At 40.3% G+C, this 18285-nt stretch overlaps 1 protein-coding gene across 4 annotated transcripts in view; it reads right to left on the reverse strand.

Annotated features, from left to right (window-relative positions):
• Window positions 1-18285, reverse strand: part of Arl15 (ADP ribosylation factor like GTPase 15) — a 385180-nt gene that overhangs the window by 221972 nt on the left and 144923 nt on the right. For 3 of the 4 annotated variants that reach the window (XM_059276701.1, XM_059276702.1, XM_059276703.1), the window contains one exon: window positions 15748-15807. The exons of the other annotated variant lie outside the window; for it this stretch is intronic. In XM_059276701.1, coding sequence (XP_059132684.1) covers window positions 15748-15807 — 60 coding nt within the window. The remainder of the gene's footprint in view (window positions 1-15747; window positions 15808-18285) is intronic. 4 annotated transcript variants of the gene reach the window in all.

Genomic DNA, 18285 nt, shown 5'->3' on the forward strand with positions numbered 1-18285 from the left:
GAAAGAATGGGAGGCTTCGCCCGAGAGGGAAGTTGTATACTGTTTAGTTCTATAAGTAATGGGACAAAGCAGCATCCTTTGACCCCCAGTAAAAGATCAAGAGTTTATTACCAAAAACATCAGAGACATAGGAAGGAATGTCAAAGCTCAAAGCATAGAATTATCAACTACCTAAAATGGGACAAAAGGTGGCCTTGAACTTTAAGCAGGGCGGGAGAGTGCTGTTAAGCTTGATTCCAAACCTGAGCATGGTAAAGGCTGGTAACAGTTACTAAATGTAGAGAAGGAGGCCCTTCCACCTGGAGTCTGGTATTTACTATGCACATTACTTGGGTAGTAATATGACTGGATTTGTGTCTTTCCTCCCAGTTTGGATGCCTACATATATTCCTGGATCCCTTCATGGACTTGAAGAAACTCCAGGTAACACCACCAGCACAAAGTTCTTGATTCCAGTACAGTCTTGTCTTTCATTCATTTTATTTCTGCTATACTATGGCAAAGCTCCCCTAGTGAAAGCTGAACCCACCTGATGATGCTAACACATTGTGTGTGTGGGAAGGGGGTGAGCTTTTGATGGAACTATAAGAAAACAGCTGTGTTTACATCAATTTGGGGCTGGAGAATGACTACATTTCAACTCTGAACTGTCACAAGCTGCCAGCAGCCCTTCTTGTTGGGTTGGATGTTTTCCAGTGTTCATAGTCCAAGGCTCTTATCACTGGACACACACAGAATGAGAAATGACTAGAAAATTTTAGGTCTGTTCAAAGGTATGCCAAAATCATTTAGATGTTTTGTATGTTTCTACATTTAAGACACAATCACCTTGGCTCTTAACACCACTACCACTTCATTGAATTTTCATTTATTCAAATTGAGATTACTCAGACAACAACTCAAATGTCTGCATAGACTACTATAGACAAGAGTAACAGCACCAAAGGTAACATTTGAAAAACGTTAACCTACCCATATTGGACAGCCTTAACCTCCATCTTTCTATAACTAAGTCCCTAAGAAAGATACCTCTGCATATTTACCTTTCTGGATTCTATTCATCTCAACAGACTGAGTCAACCTAATTAATAAGAGAGAAGCTGAATGATTATCTAAATCTGCTTAGGAAGAAAATGGGGGGTGGGGTTGGTAACCTGAAACAAAATAAGGTTAGCACTCTGCCTTTAGTCACTAAACTGTGAACTTACTAATAATATATTCATCTCATTGCTCTGGCAAACAGCCACCACCAACTGACTAAGACCAACCCAATGAGATGAACTGAAGTTGCAAGGGATTATAAACAACCAAAAGTGGTATTTCACACACAGAAACACACATGCAGACAAAATGGTTCTCAAAACTACAATTATTTTCATTGCTTTAGAAGCAGAAACTCTCAAATGTGCTTTTTTTTTTTTCATCTTAATGCTATTATTCTGTTCCCCCATCTCACTACTTTCTCTGAAACCTACATTCTACCAATGGCAGAGTCATCAAAATCACTTTCTTAAAATCAAGGCTGACAAGAGAACACTGCATCAATATGGTTTTGAGTACCGCTATAGTATGAACCACAACTGGGCTACGCTGAGAAATTTCTCACTCTTTATATAATGAATCTGCCATGCATATTTCTTTTCATTAATTGCATGCTGCTGCACACAGACAGATTAATTCTCATTTCTTTTATTAGCAATGAAATTTTAAAACACTGCATATTAAATCAACAGACCTGAAAACATCTTCATCGTACATTTTAAGTTCTTAATATGCAGCACTAATGATTCGGTTGTATATGATTATGTAGCAATTGTTATAATTCCTTCTCAGTCTTTCCCTTACATAGCTATTTTAATTGAAAAGTAATGGGGGAGGGTTGGAGGGACCCAAGATCCCACTAGAAACGTATGTCCAGTGATTTTTAACCTGAGATGATTAAAACTATTTTTATTTTAAGGGACACAGCATGTTTTCCAGAGTTTTATGCCATATGACTGACAAATAATAAAATGTACAAATTTCACAGTTTGGTGTCACGTGTGTATGCATGTGACACCATTCCCTACACAGAGACAATAAATATATCATCACCTCAAAATGATGTCACCTCTGATGACCTCTTCAGACCTCTGCTACGTCTATTCTTGTTTTCTTTCTCTCTATCCACAGGCAAACACTAGTTGTCAGGGTACTAAATATTAGTTTGCACTTTCCATTATATATATATATGTGTATATACATAAATTTAGTAGCAAATTTACCCTATATATTAATACTATTTCATTTTGTCTGCCTTCTTTCGCTAGACTTAACTATTTTGAAATCCATCTATATTATGCAGGTACCAATGGCTTATTTATTTTAATTACTGTATAGTATCCTATCATATAGATGTAATAATTTTTCTGTCCACTAAAGAGTGTCATTTTTGAGTTGTTTCCAGTTTTATGGTATAACAAATGAAGTTACTATGAACATTTACATACAAGACTTCGTTTAAAAATGATTTTTATGCTTTATTTTCACCTTAAGCCTATTATTATTTTCCCACACCTCCTTTTTTTTTTGTTTTCATTCTTAGAACACTGTGATTATGATAGAATTGGTATGTTTTTCCTTTTTAGAAACCACAGAAGTCAAACTATTTTACACTTCTACTGAAGAACATTTGAGTATAAAATACATAATAAGTATCTGTACCGGAAACCACATGTAGATCCTTCCCCTTCCCACGGGATTGGCAGTCGCCAATGTCAAGCGTAGTCTCTTTGTGCCTTCTGACTAAAGCAAGAAGCACACACGGCGTTCCAAACCACCTTCTCACCTCCAAGGGAAGAACACGTCTTCCCCTCTCTGCACAAAACTATGCCCATCCGAAAGGATGATGAAGTTCAGGTTTTCTGAGTAAACTATGGAAAGGCCAGCAGATGGGCAAAGCGGTCCAGGCATACAGGAAGAAATATGTCATCTCTGCTGAACGAGTGCAGCAAGGAAAGGCTGATGGCATACCGGTCCTGATGGGCATCCACCCCAGAAAAGTGGCTGTCACCAGGCTGCGACTGGACAAAGACCGCAAACCAATCAAACAAAGAAAGAAACAGAATCCTGGAAAGGAAAACCACGTTGTCACAAGTCGGAAAGGAGAAGGGCAAATACAAAGAAAAAATGATTTGAGAAGATGCAGGAGGAGAGGAGCCTCATATAGAATGTTCAGTAAAGACTGCTTAAATTAAAGAAATAAGTAAAAATAAAAAGACATAATTATCAATTAGACCAAGTCTATTAACTTGCTATTCAAGTCCTTCAGTGTTTTTGTTTTGTTTTGTTTTGTTTTGTTTTGTTTGATTTTTCGAGACAGGGTTTCTCTGTGTAGCTTTGCGCCTTTCCTGGAACTCACTTGGTAGCCCAGGCTGGCCTCGAACTCACAGAGATCCGCCTGGCTCTGCCTCCCGAGTGCTGGGATTAAAGGCGTGCGCCACCACCGCCCGGCTCCTTCAGTGTTTTTTATTTGTGATCAGTTGTCTTTGGAAGAAGTTCTTCTCCTGATTAGAAATCTATTAGTTCTTTTTCTACATTCCTTAGCTTTGGACTTTCAGGATTAAGTAGTTGAGTATTTTAAAAGTTTATGATTATTTAGCTGTCATAGTTTCGTGGCATGAAATAATTTTAGTCTACTCAATAATTTCTGTTCTAGTTCATCTGAATTAACATTAGTTTAAGTACATTTTTTTCCAATGGCATTTTTCCAATAACATTTAAACACCTTTATTTTTATCTTACCATACATCTTGCTGAATTGTCTTGTAAAAGATGTTATGTTATTTTTATGGTATTTTGAAATGAATTTAAGCTATTTACATTTATTGTGATATATATGCTTATTATTTATCATAATTTTAGCTGGTTTTATTTCTTTCTTTGAAATTTTTCCTGAATTTATTGTGTTTTCTTTATATTTCCTTTCTTAAACATTTCATTCGTTAGGGGCTGAAGAGAAGGCTCAATGGTAAGGAGCTTTGGTTGCTCTTACAGAGGACTCAAGGTTGGTTCCTAGAACCCAGACAGTGGGTCACAAGCATCAGTAATCCCAGTTCCAGGAGATCTGATGCCTTCTTCTGACTTCCACAGACAACAGGAACATACATGGTGCACAAGCATGCATGTAGGAAAAACACTTACACACATAAAATAAACCAAATAAAAATCTTTTTAAAAAATCCATTCTTTTGAAAAGAAGTTTTCATGAGAAAAAAAATATACTTGATTCTGGGGGAATTCTTTCTACTGTCTAAGTTTATTACATGAGTTGAACATACAGCCTTTTGAACTGCTTTCAAAATCCATTTACGAATATGTCGCCTAATTTTTAACATTGCCATATATATCCTCAGGTAAACTTCAAATTTTCTTTTGTTAATTATAGTGTATATTCCATATAAGAATATAATAGGGTCTATTCTTCTTTCATTTTATCTGCCCGACTTCATCCATGTTGACACATGACACATAGACACACACCACATACATTCACTTAAAAATATAAAGTAATACTTGTGTGTGTGTGTGTGTGTGTGTGTAAGATGTCATAATTAACCATCTCTTTGTATTCCTACCTGGTACTAAGAACACAAACCTGAATATTCATTCATACATATCTCTCTTTTGTTGCTATTCCTTATAGCTCTTTTCCTCTCTCATACTTTCAAAGTACTCATTTTGTGTGGCATTCTGAGGAAATTCTCTAGCTCAATCTTTAGTTTCAGTAATTTACATGTAAGTTGTGTCAACATTTTCATTTAAAAATTTAAAGTCAAATTTAAATTCCTAAGTTCTCTGTTTTATTATTTCTTGTGAATGCAAAGCCTTTCCATAGCTCTCTGAATATTTTCTGATCACTCTATTATCTCCAGGTCTTTGATACATTCTCTTCCCATTTTCGGTTGGGTATCTTTCCTTATGGTGTTGACTTTGTTCACATTGTGGCGTGTCATAATTACATGCTCATCTTTGTTTGAGAATCTCTGTCTGCCAGCTTTTTCATTTACCACTGTCTGTTTTCAGTGATTAATGGGGACAGACAAGTGGCTTGTCTCCTGTGTGTGTGGGCTTTCTAACCCACCTGGCAGTCAGTATATATTGAGACACTGCCCTACCTTTCTGGGTCTAGCACCCACATTCAAGGATTTCGTTTGTGGGTAAACACAGCTGCTATCCACCACTTAGTGCAAGGAGAAAAGAAAAATAAAGGCACAGCTCCAAATGTGGAGTTCCAATTAATAACTCCGATGAGCTCTTTGATTAATAATCCTGATGAATTCCACTTCTATTTCATGTTTCTATTGTCTGTATCTTAAGCTTTGTCTTGTGTTCTTTTCTTTGTTATAGATTTAAATCTTGGTTACAGATTTTATTTGCCATTGTTTGGTAGTATACACACACACACACACACACACACACACACACACACACACACACACGTTCAATACCATGGGTTTGGGACAGGAAGGGAAAGAAAATAGAAATTAAAAAAAAAAAAAAACTCAGACTTTCAATTTTCAGTCATGTAAGTTACTTAAATGTATGTATTAAAATTCATAGCTAACCTTACATAACAAAGCTGTTCACACTATTAACTCTCACAAGGACAGCCAAAATATTGGTAACTTCAAGATTTAAATGACCATGCATCTTCAATATAGAGTCTTTTTACAATACTTTGGACCTCAGGAAATTAAAAATCAGTAAGTGTATGATGCCACCAACAGCATCAACCATCTGTTTTATTCAGCATTGGATATGTCAGAGGCTCAATTTAGTTTGGCAAGTGCTTTATCATTAAAAGCATATTACTACTTCTCCAGTTGCAAAGATGCCAATATAATTATAAGAACCTATGGAAGTCTGCGTGCTTGCATAATCATTACGGGCAATGCCTCTCTTCCATGAAAACATATGGAGAAATAAGCTGAAGGATGATTGTATGCATGTGTACACGTGTACAAACATGAATCTGTGCAGTAGTAATTGTATTCTTGAGGCCAGGTATGCTGTTGGTATTAGCTAACATGAATTAAATACTAACAAGTCTTTTTCCTCCTAAAGGTTCTATCATTACTCCAGTATTTTGATGAATAATTTAACAAAGTACTCTCTGCCTCAAAACTGCTGATATTGTTATGATGTGTTTTTCTTTTAAAAAAAAATTGTGTATTTATTTTTAATGAGCACTGGTGTTTTTTGTTTGTTTGTTTTGCCTGTGGAAGGATGTTGGGTCTCCTGGACTGTAGTTAAGGACAGTTGTGAGCTGCAATGTGGGTGCTGGGAACTGAATCTGGGTCCTCTGGAAGAGCAGCCAGTGCTCTTAACCCTTGAGCCATCTCTCCAGTCTGCATGATGTGTTTTTCAATGCTTTAAAAGTCTCCTATCTTATCCTATCCATAAAGCAAACCCATTGTTCCCGCCATGATTTTGTTCCCATATGTTCTTGTCTGCATTCTTTTCCTTTCTGAAATCTCCTCTGCTCCATCTCAACCTAGATTGCATCCTGTACCCATTCCAGTCATAGTATACAACATATAAAGTGTGCATATGTGTGTATGTATGTGTGTATCTCCTGCTCACACAACACAAAAAAATTATAAAATTACCTATATATCTACCACCACTAATGCAAAACAAGTAACTTCAGATTGAGATAATAAAAGGGAGAGCAAGCACCCAGTGCCGGACAACTTCTGCAGTAGCTCACGGTGGCCTGTGAGGTTCACAACAGCCAGGGCAAGGCAGACACTGTGAGTTCTGAGGTCATGCATGGGTTAGGTTATGCTCCAACAGGAGGCCAGCCATCAGCATCACCAGCTATCGGCACGGAAAAGAAAACTGCTTTGGAAAAGCTAAGGGCCTTGCCCAATGTCCCCTGGCTTGTTTCGTTGGAGGGAAATACTGGTCACCTGACTTGCAGGGCTGTTGCTGCAACGCCACACTGAGACCAAATACACACGGAAAACTGGTGGTTGTTATTATGATAACCCCCGGAGAAACACTAACACTTACTCCCTTGTGAGAGACAAGACACTAAGCTGAGAACACAAGACAAATGTTCCAAGGGGATGGTTGGTAGGGCTGCAAGTGTGGAATGACCCATTCCTCCCAAAGCAGGAAGCAGTGCAACCTTCAGAAGCACAGGAGAACTCTGCTGCCAGGGGTCAAAAGGCCGGGAAACGAGTTTCTAGAATAATCTTTATGTATACAGACTTAGAAGTGGACTGTTCAGTACTACACTGGACTCCGACCAAAAAGATAGATTTTTAAAATTTCCTAGGGCACTCCTCCAGGAGAAAACAAAAATTAAGGTCAGGTCTACATGAGCCAGTAATCGACTTCTGGGCCTCTAGATTCATTTATTTGGCTCTGCTGACTGTTTGGCTCAGCATTCCCTTAGCAAGTGTAAAAAACGCTCGAACACCACCACCCTGGGATCCTGTTCAACCAATTCAGATAGCTGTGGCCTTTTAACTCGCGTCCAAGTGACTTGGCTTTATACCAACATCATTTCCCCTAGTATAGCCTAAGCTTAAGTGATAGAGTACATGGCCCAGAGAGCCAAGAGTCAAGGTTATTCCTAGTCAAGAAAGGCCTGGTTATTTTCTTAGATAAAGAAACAATGCTCTATCAAGAAGCTTCAATCATTCAATACTATATATTACAATAAATCCACAACCATAAAAAGAGAATTAGTAAAAATACCACTGTCCATTCTTAAAGCATCTTTCCCGAGAGCTTTAGGCAATTTAATTTTTCTCTTCCAGCCCAATCCCTTGGGAAATAAACTTGGGGTGATTTATTAAAGCTTGCACTTTACAGATATCAAAACATAGCGAGAGGCTCAGACATAAAGTGACCGGGTATCTTGAGAGAACAATCCTTGCTAAGTGACATTTCTTCCTTACAACGCTGGAACAGATACAGAACATTCATATTTTTCTTGGGTACAGCCGCCTAGAGTTTCCTCGTTTGGATGGCTCCACGGCATTCTGTGGACATGGTCTTATCCGGGTCTCCTGCTCTGCTATCGTCTTCTTTTGCCTTGGGACACAGTTCCGTGTTCCTCTTGCCCACACACCCATCTCTGCAAATATCTAGAACTTTTTCAAATGGCATGCTGCCCTGACGCCAGCAAGAGATTCTAACACGCCCCCCTACTCCGGTCTCTCAGGCCACGACACCCTCTACACATCTATCTGACCCTACTCTTTTTTTTTTTTTTTTTTTTCCCTAGTGCCAAAGCAACTCCTCGGCTTACCCTGTCTTACTCCTCCCCGACTATCGTAGCCCTAAGAGTCAGGAATTGCAGGATTTGTAAGCATGGCCCAGGCCTTTTTCCTCCATAAGATGTGCAGCAGGGCCACAGAAGGAATGCATCATAACCACAGGGAAGAGAGGGTGCAGGTAAAAATGTAAGAGCCACACTTCCCTCTGAAGTAACTTTCAGCGAAGGGAAACAAATAGGAAAGCTTTTGGTTTATTTGTTTTATTTTGGGTGAAGGATATCAAACAGCCTGGATACAAAGGCAGAAATAAAAAGAAACAGGCAGCTGTGTCCCCTGGGTTGCCTGTCAAGAAGTTTGCCCTGGACAGTTTCTGGAGAAATTAACAAATGCAAATAAGCTGGACAGACAAACAGCACCCTGAGCTAGCTAGCAGGATAGCCTACAGCACCTTTCCCTGTGAGGAGGCAGTTCCTCCAAGCAAACAAGGAAGAGGACGCGGTCAACATCTGTTTCCTATAACAGCTGGCTGCTGAAAGATGCAGCCTTAAAAAAATGGCTGAGCTGACAATCCTCAAAAATCCTTCAGTCACAACTGCACGGACTAAGCAAGCGGGTGACTCCATACAACCTGCACTTTCCATAACTCTTGGCTGCCTGCTTTTCTTTATGAGGTTGGGGACCAAAAAAAAAACCCCAAAACTTCACGGATTTTTTTCCCCCATTTGATTGACAACTAGTAGCCAGGAATACTGCAGTGTAAGAGACAGCTAACTGCTTGTCAGCTTTCCTGTGCCTTTCTGAATGTCATCTGTGAAGACAAGACTACCAGAGAGGGTACTGGGTGGGGATGGTGGCCAGCCGGGGCAGGATGGAAACACAATTCAGACATAACTCATTAGAATATTGCAGGGGCGGGGGGAGGCTTTTGGCAAAATCACATGGTCAGAGAATTCAGTTAGGGGACATTATCATATCTGGAATTTTATTAATAAAAAAAACCCCAAGCTTTCTAAGAAACCAAATTTTCACCTCTGTGTTCTATCAATTTCTATATGAAATTTCCCAATTGGGAAAAGATCATCCACGAATGCATAAGACTCTGTAGATTTAGGAATTGCAAATTTCTGGGATGAAAACCTATCAGAGCTGTGATGTCACCGCCGTATACAGACGATGCTTTCAGCTCGGAGAAGCACCAGCTGCTTACTTACCCAGGTGATGTGTCTGAATGACACGAGCCAAACAGAGAACAATTAGGAGGCAAAGACAGACAAGAGAGTTTTCAGGTGAAACCTGAAAACAGAAGTAAAGGTGGTGAGGAGGAAAGGAAAAAACATGGACTGTTAGCTCGTGTGGAGTGCTCAGTCTATGGTAATGGCCGAACAAAAGGAGAGAACATACTCCCTTCCTAGTGGGCTTTTGGTTTGTGCAAGTATAGTGTGTGTGTGTGTGTGTGTGTGTGTGTGTGTGTGTGTGTGTGTGTGTCTCTCAGAGAGAGAGAGAGAGAAGAGCAAGATGATGGGAGGGCAAGATGGAGGGGGTGGGGCAGGATAAGAAAGGCAGAGAGAAGTTAATATGAAATTTGTTCATTTAAGAGACAATGAAGAAAAAAGTTTCATTGAAAGTTGGATTTTTGTTTGTTTTAATTTGTGTGTGGGCCTGGGGGTGGGGGAAGGGGTGGGAGTGGGGAGTAGTGAGAATATAATTTTAATGAACACAAATCTTGCATAATATTAGCTGCAGACAAGGCCAGCATCATCTAATTTAGCCCTCACAAGACGACTTGATGTAGAAACTATTGCCACTACATTTCACAGACGAGAAAATACTCAGGAACGTGGATGGTCCCAGAATCAAACACAGGGAGTGAGAGTGGACACGAGTCACTGGAGAAGAAAAACTCACTGAAGGAATAATCCACCTTCCATCCAGAATCCCTGCTAGGTATCCGGTGATACATTCAGAAAAGGGAAAGCCAGAGGAAGCACGGGCCTGCAAATCGCAGCACACAGGAGCATTGGAAAGTCAAAGCCAGCCTGGGCTCTGAGTGAGACTGCATCTCCAAGACATAACCAGGTTAATGAAGTCAAACCTAAAGAGAGGAGTTTGACACTAACTTCGGAGAAAACCCTCATCAGTGAAAGACCACACTGGTAAAACCAACTCCATGAGAATAACGAAAACCCATAATGGGGTCGGAGTCAACACTTGCTTTGGCTGGGCAGGATCAGAAGAGCATTGATCCAGCCATTCCCTCTAGTCCTGTAGGGATCATACTTGCTTTTAAGGAGGTAAGGAGGACACAAGGGGCCCTCCTGTCTCTCATCTGAACTACACAGTGCTGTCTTGCTAAGTACAGCCACCATAGCTCCCTAGAAAGGAGCCTAGAGAATATGTACTCTGGAAATATTTGCTGAATGACTAATTAGGATTGTGGGAAGGTTCTAGATGGGCTGGGCATAAGAGGTATGCAGAAGTCAGCACTGAAGCAGTTAAAAGAAGGAAGAAGCAGGGCTTATAGCATCAGGAGTCCGAACAAGGGTTTGATCTGAAAAACAGCATAAACATGAGATTGACTGGAAAAAAAGAAAAATGGATGGTGAAAGCAGCCACAATAATAAGTAAGACACTACCTCATTCAAGTTGTTGGGTAAGGTCAAGGTATTCACGTTTTGTCAAGATTTCATCCTATGAATGAAACCCTAAGGAAAAAGATCAACACGTGTAGACTTTCAGTGGCACAGATAATAATGATGAAGACAGAAGATGATGTGTGGGAACACTTGCTCTTGTGTGTGCACTGTGCAAACTGCTTCCTATGTCCTGTACACGCATAAACATACATGTGCCCATTACCTCACATCTCCTTCTCACAGGGCCCTTCATCAAATCTAGCCCATGTGTCTTATTGCCTGTGAGATGACAACAGTATCTATTCTCCATGAAATCTCAATGATAAGTGAGAATGACTGAGAGAGAGAACAGGGAGGGAGAAACAGATGTAGAAAGTCTAGAGTCCTGACTCCACATAAAGATAGGCAGAACCACCCTGTAGTGGTATTGTGTTCCCCAAAATATTGTGCACCCTAATAAACTTATCTGGGGTCAGAGACAGAATAACCACTAGATACAAAGGCTAGAAAATGGTGGCACTCACACCTTTAATCCTAGCACTCCAGAGGTAGAAATCTCTGTGAGTTCAAGGCCACATTGGAAACAGCCAGGCATGGTGACTCACGCCTTTAATCCCAGAAAGCGAGCCTTTAATCCCAGGGAGTGGTGGTAGAAAGCAGAAAGGTATCTAAGGCATGAGGACCAGAAACTAGAAGCATTTGGCTGGTTAAGCTTTCAGGCTTCTAGCAGCATAGTTCAGCTGAGAGCCATTGGGATATGAGAACATAGAGGCTTCCAGTCTGAGGAAACAAGACCAGCTGAGAAGTTGGCCAGGTGAGGTTAGCTGTGGTTTGTTCTGTCTCTTTGACCATCCAGCATTTCACCCCAATAACTGGCCCTGGGTTTGATTTTATTAATAAGACTCTCTAAGATTCCTGCTACACCACCCTACTGTTGTCCTGCTAAATGGACCTGCTGTGCCTTTCAAACCTGTATGCTTATGATCATAGATCAGTGTTGCTGGCTTCAGTCAGCTTTGGTCAGAGCACTGGGCGGCAAACTCATAACTGGTCAAGGTGCTCTAAACAGGTGACTATGGAACACTTGGCAATAAAGGAGACATCTCTACCAGGCCATCCAAGGCTCATGCAAGAGGAGGTGAAATGAAGGCGCGTACTGAAGAGCCCGTGTGTTGTAGAACACTGTCTCCTGGGCATGAATGGTCCTTGCGTTTATGAAGAACTTACAGCAGGAGCTGGGATTACCTGCACAGGACTGATCCACTCAACACGCCCTCCCGGATGGAGAGTGGCTCACAGGCCCTAGCCCTCCCTGAGGAGCTACTGGCAGTTCACAGTTGCTGTGGAAGTGAGGAGACATTCTTCAGTGATGTAGCCACTGATAAGATGCCAAAGCTCTCCTACATAGCCCCTTACCCAAGCTCATATAAGCAACCTAAGATCACTGGGTCATTAAAAAAAAAAGAGAGAGTGAAGGGTGGGTTGGGAGGGGGAGGCTGGAGGGGCAGGAGGAGGGAAGAGGGGGATCTTTGATTGGTATGTAAAATGAGTAAAAAAATTTTTCTTAAAAAAATTTTAAAAAAAGAAAAAGAAAAAGAAGTCAGTTTCTATAGAAAAAAAAAGAAGAGAAAAAGGGCTGGTTGAGAAGAGGGGGAATCAACAGGAATGGGAAAGGGGCAGGAAGGAAATAGGTAAATATGACCAAAATATTTTGTATAGAGGTACACAAATGTCACAATGAAACCCATTATGATATACAATTAATATATGCTAATAAAACCACGGGTACAACCAGTGCCGCCTGGCAGGAGTGACGGGTAAGATGCAAAGGGCAAGCCATTGTGACCAGTAACAACTGAGCTGGCCCATCCTACCGCCAGGCTGTCCTGCTATCTTTACGTCATCATTTCTCCATGACTTCAGTCATGACTTTGGTTTGTCCCCATTCATTTTATTATTTTCCAAATTTCCATCAATTTCCTACAGGCATAGTCAGTAAATAGTGAATAAAGTAAAGGTTTACCTTTATCACCAAGCCTATAGGGGCTGGGTCTTACTTAGACTTATTCTCAGCCCTAGACACACTGTGGCAGGATGATTGTGTAAACTGTGGGAAAACACTCTGTAAGAAGGAACTGATGTGAATGAAAATCACAAAACAGAAATGAACAATAGCATAGCACTATGTATCCATATATATATATATATATATATATATATATGTATCACACATATATGATATACTCACATATATACAAAGCATGGATCAGTTATATGTACAAACGTAGTTTGTTATTAAAATGACCTGAGGTGACTGTCATTAAACTTAGCTCCATTAATCACTATTATTTCCATCTCAAGCCATTTCTCCTTACTAAATAAGGAAGACAATAGTTCACATCTTTTTGATTTTGAAACAGTAAGACGTTTAACTTAAGGTTGGGAAGCGGGGTGATCAAAAGCCTTGGAATGTTCTGAAAAGGTAGAGGAAGGTTCTGCAGGCTGGTGGGGAGGAACAGGGCATGCCATTCTCCTGAGTTAACCCAGGATAAAGACAACCGCCTGTGTCTTCCTCATAATACTTCACTCCATCCTTAGCTCTCATCAACTGCCTACCTTTATCATCTACCTTCTTGAGTTTCTCCTTTGAATTTAGCATTTTCCCGACACTGACAAACCGACTGAATTCCAGTGACCCTATCTCTGAGCAACCACGCACTGCTGAATGCAGGTCACCAGCCATCCCATAGTGATCCTGAAATACTCAATTCTTTCCCCCTGAGATTAGGAACACTTGGTCAAGCAGTTCCAAGGAAACTTGATTTCACTGTTAGAATTCTCCCTAAATGCCCAGCACCTTACATTGAGATGATCCCCTTGGTACCCAGAATATACTTTATAACCCAGGAAAGCTGTATTTTCTTTATATGTGCTAGCCCAGCTTCTCACATGATCCTTCCGGGGGTCAGACACAAAAGAGTTTTCAATAAATAAGTATCAAAAACCAACTGAGAAACAGAGTATACAAATTGTACTATGACCTCTACGTTTTTCAATGGAAATAGGGTTGTTAAAGTTGAGGGAGGAAAAATAATCTATGGTTGGGCCAGAAATTTGCTCTTCCACATAAATACATGCATAGACCCAAGCATCATTAGTCTGGAACTAGCCTACTGCTCCAATCCCCAAGGTTCTGTCTTATACCTATGTTGTTCAACCTCCTAACAGTAAGTTAGGAAAGAACACATGCCACCAAACCCTGTGGGATCCTCTGCATTGTTATGTTCATCTCGTCAATTGTCAGGGCACAGTTTGGTTAAACCTCCTTGAGAGAAAACATACTCCTCTCCGACATAACCATAGTCCTCCAACTTCATCTCTCATTGCCCTCAATTTTAACGGCCCACGGTCAATCTTAACTTCAAGTATTCATTTTTCCTAACTGTCCAGAAACATTCCACTATTTATTTCACCCAAATAAACATCTTATACAATAAATCCCTTGCCAGTTCACAACAGTTTCTTATACCTGATGAATGTTCAATAAAGGTTTGGTTTTTTTTTTTTTAAAATCTAGCCTAATAATTAAAACCAAGAGAATTTTCAAACCACACCATTAGATTCTACTGATTTTTATATTAGGATCTCTGACTGCAAAATGTCTACAAATAATATTGTGACTGGGAGAGTAACTAGCAGAAACCAAGGCATGATTAAAAATGTTCAATCTATTAGAAAGCAGTTTAAGAACGTTTTACACGGAAGTTATTTCAAGGATGTTTATGTTTTACTGCTTGCCAGCTTCCTAGCTAAGATCAACATTCATGTTCCTAGGATTTTATTGTCAAATGGTAGCACCAAGCATCTTAAGAGAAACCTGTAATTGCTCAATCACAGACACTTCTCAGTATTGATGCTGAAAAAGTCACTGTTAGCTGTCACACTGACGGACACCTGGGAAGGCCAGTCCACCCTTTATTGAACAATATAAGAAGGCATCAATCATTAATAAGATGGCATAATGCTGAGTGTTTCCATTCCACAGCACTAAAAATGAGTCACAATTAGAAATGACCTTGACGGAGAGGGAGAAGAAAACAACAAAAAGCAGGGTAAGGTCACCATCACACAGTAATTAAGAAGACAGAAGAGACCTTTGGAAGTCACTAAACTCCCCGATATCATACTGAACTCTGGCACCCGGCATTTTCTTGTGCCGTTAAGAGAATTTAGTAGGTTCATTGGATTGACTGATTTCTTTGTTAATCTATTTGCATGGGTTAAGACCCTGCCTGACATAAAACACAACCCAAAAAATGCCAGACAGAGAGTGCAGTGAAAGACTGACTGATGTATGCTTTGGGGTACAGCCTATCCAATAAATGTGCCTGGCCAGCAAAGAACCCATTGGCAAAGATTTATTATCGGAACAAATAGATTCTAAAAAGCCTGACTACAATCGAACCTGCAGTAGAAATTCACACTTAAATACAATTCTTTGCCCTATGTAGCTCCTTTCGTTCTTTACTTTTTAAGATTCTTTCCCTAAGTTTCCTTTTAGAATAATTAACAAGTAAAAGCAATGATATAGCATTTGTTGTCTTTACAGTGTAGTCCTTTCATTTACACAAAAGAAATCGAAGTTTATACTACTTACGCCTCTAGGATAACTGCTAATCCATATGTAAAGGGATGGAAGTATTACTATAAAATATATCATTAAGAAAAAAGTAAAAATCAATCACCTGGAACAAATTTATCACATTTTAATTACATGTAATACATGAACAGCAAACTTGTGAAGTCAAGGGCAGATGTAGAGAGGATTGTAAAAGTTATACCTCCAAGTTCTTTTACATTCAAGATGGCATTCTGGAATGGCACTGCCTTTATACTAAAACCTAAAATTAGAAAACAGAAAGAGAAGAATTAGCAACTCGACTTTTACATTGAGACACTTAAGATGGTCAGATCCTGTGTTTGGAGAGAACTGAAGCTTGCTCTCCATAGCTCATATCTGTACTAGAAACATCATTTCTAAGATAAAATAGACTTATATTATCTTCCACTATTTTGAAACATCACTGAATATTATAGCCAAATACAACACTATCCCCTTCCCTTCAAAATATTGCCCTCTTTCTTTAGCATATAATGATTATGCAAATTTTTAGCAAGTAGAAGAGACAGCCAGAAAAATAAGAAATTTCAAAGAAAATATTGAATCTAGTTCTTAATATATTACACTTTTTTCTTATATATAGGAACTAGTGATTAAAACATTTAAATACCTTATATTTGAATTTTCTTGTATTTGTTAGTATTTCATCTAGGGACCCAATAATATATACTTAACTTACATTTTTCTTTAAAAGTAAAACTATAAATAATGACTCATACAGAAGTAAGTTTTACAAAGCATGTCATAAAACACTGATAATGTTTAGAGAATATAGTTCTGCCTCTAATAATATACTCAGGGCTTCACTACTCATACTGAAGGCAATCAATATAGATGGAACACATAAGAAAGTACATATATAGGTGCACACGGGCGCACGCATGCGTGAGCACACACATGTGCAAACACTGGATATTTCTGAAATCAGTCCTGAGAAACTAGACTAGCAATGGCTTGAGAGCACTGGAGACCTGGAGCCTGCAACAGACTCTCTTGTTTCAAGTGAGTACCTCTGCCATGTGCTTGTTTTCTTTTCTTATTGAGACTCCTTGTGGGGATACCTTGTTTGTACTCTTAACAAATAAAGCTTGCCTGAAGATCAGAGGGCAGAGCCAGCCACAGAGTTAGGCACAGAGGTCAGGCAGTGGTGGCACACATCTTTACTCCTAGCACTCAGGAGGCAGAGGCAGAGATCTGTCTGGATTTCTGTGAGTTCAAGGCCACCCTGGGTGACAGGAGATCAATCCCGCCTAAAAGAGAAACAGAGCCAGGCAGTGGTGGCACACACCTTTAAATCCAGCACTTGGGATCACACACCTTTAATCCCAGCACTAGGAAGGTTGAGACAGGAAGTGATATGGCTGGACACAGAAAGGAATACAAGGCGGGAGGAGACAGGAACTCGCTCTCTTTCAGGCTGAGGAGTTGGTGAGGTAAGAGGTGGTGGCTGGCTGCTCTGCTTCTCTGACCTTGCAGCTTTCACCCTGATATCTGGCTCCGGGTTTTTATTAAGACCAATTAGGACTTGGGCAGCAACTCCCACTAATTTTTTAAAGCTAATTTTTCAGTAGTTTCAGGGTACAGTTTTAACATGAGCAATTACAAAGAAGTAGTTCTTTTTCCACAAACTTACCAGTAAAAAACATACTTTTCACTTAGAATGTCACAATTGATAATTGGGAAAGTGAAAAGCTCTAAGAGACATACTGTAGTTAAGAACAATTACATGGCATTGCTTTGCCTTCTTTTTAGCCCGGCCTATCTTTTGTATTCTTTCTCTCCATGTTCTCCCAGCACTTTAATCAGCTATAAATTACATTCCATTTATTATAATTATTATTATCATCTCATATATTACATTCTGAACAGTTTCCCCTCCCTCCTCTCTCCCCTTTCTCTCTCCCCACTTTCCCTCTCCGCCAGATCATCTTCTGGGGGATGTCTCCCCTCAGAAACAAGCAGATCTCCCAGGGACATCAACCAAACACAGCATAACAAGCTACGATAAGATGAGGCACGTACCACTACATCAAGGCTGGACCAGGCAACCCAGTAGGAGGAAAAAGGTGCCACAAGCAGGCAAAAGAGTTAGAGATAGCCCCTGCCCCCTCTGTTAGGAATCCCACCAGAACACCAAGATACTCAGCCATAACATAGATGCAGAGGACCTAGATCAGACCCCTACAGGCTCCCTGATGCCTGCAAGCCCTCATGAGTCCTAGCCAATTGATTCTGTGAGCCATGTTCTCTTGGTGTCTCTGACCCCTCTGCTTCTGTCAAGCCACTCCCGTGGGAGAAATTCCTGAGCTCCCCCTAATGTGGGACTCTGCATCTGCTCCCTTCAGTTGCTGGATGAAGTCTCTCTGGTCTCCATGATGAGGATTCTGCTAGGCTCTGCTAGGATTCTGCTCCCAGAACACTCTGCAGGCAGGACAAGCTGTAGGTTTTGTGGCTGGGTTGATGTCCCAATCCCTCCACTTGGGTCCATGCCTAGTTACAGAAGATGGCCAGTTCAGGCTCTGTGTTGCCCGTTACTAAGAGTCTTTGCTAAGGTTACTCTTGTAGATTCCATGGAGTTTTCATTGCACTGGAGCTCCACTTCGCCTCCCCACCATGACTCCCAATTCCATTGTTTCTCCCAGTACCCCTCACCACTTGATCCCTTTTGTTCCCACCATCACACACCCCAGTCCACTGG

The sequence above is a fragment of the Peromyscus eremicus genome, chromosome 11 (genome assembly GCF_949786415.1).
Source record: "Peromyscus eremicus chromosome 11, PerEre_H2_v1, whole genome shotgun sequence".
In the NCBI taxonomy this organism is placed as follows: Eukaryota; Metazoa; Chordata; class Mammalia; order Rodentia; family Cricetidae; genus Peromyscus; species Peromyscus eremicus.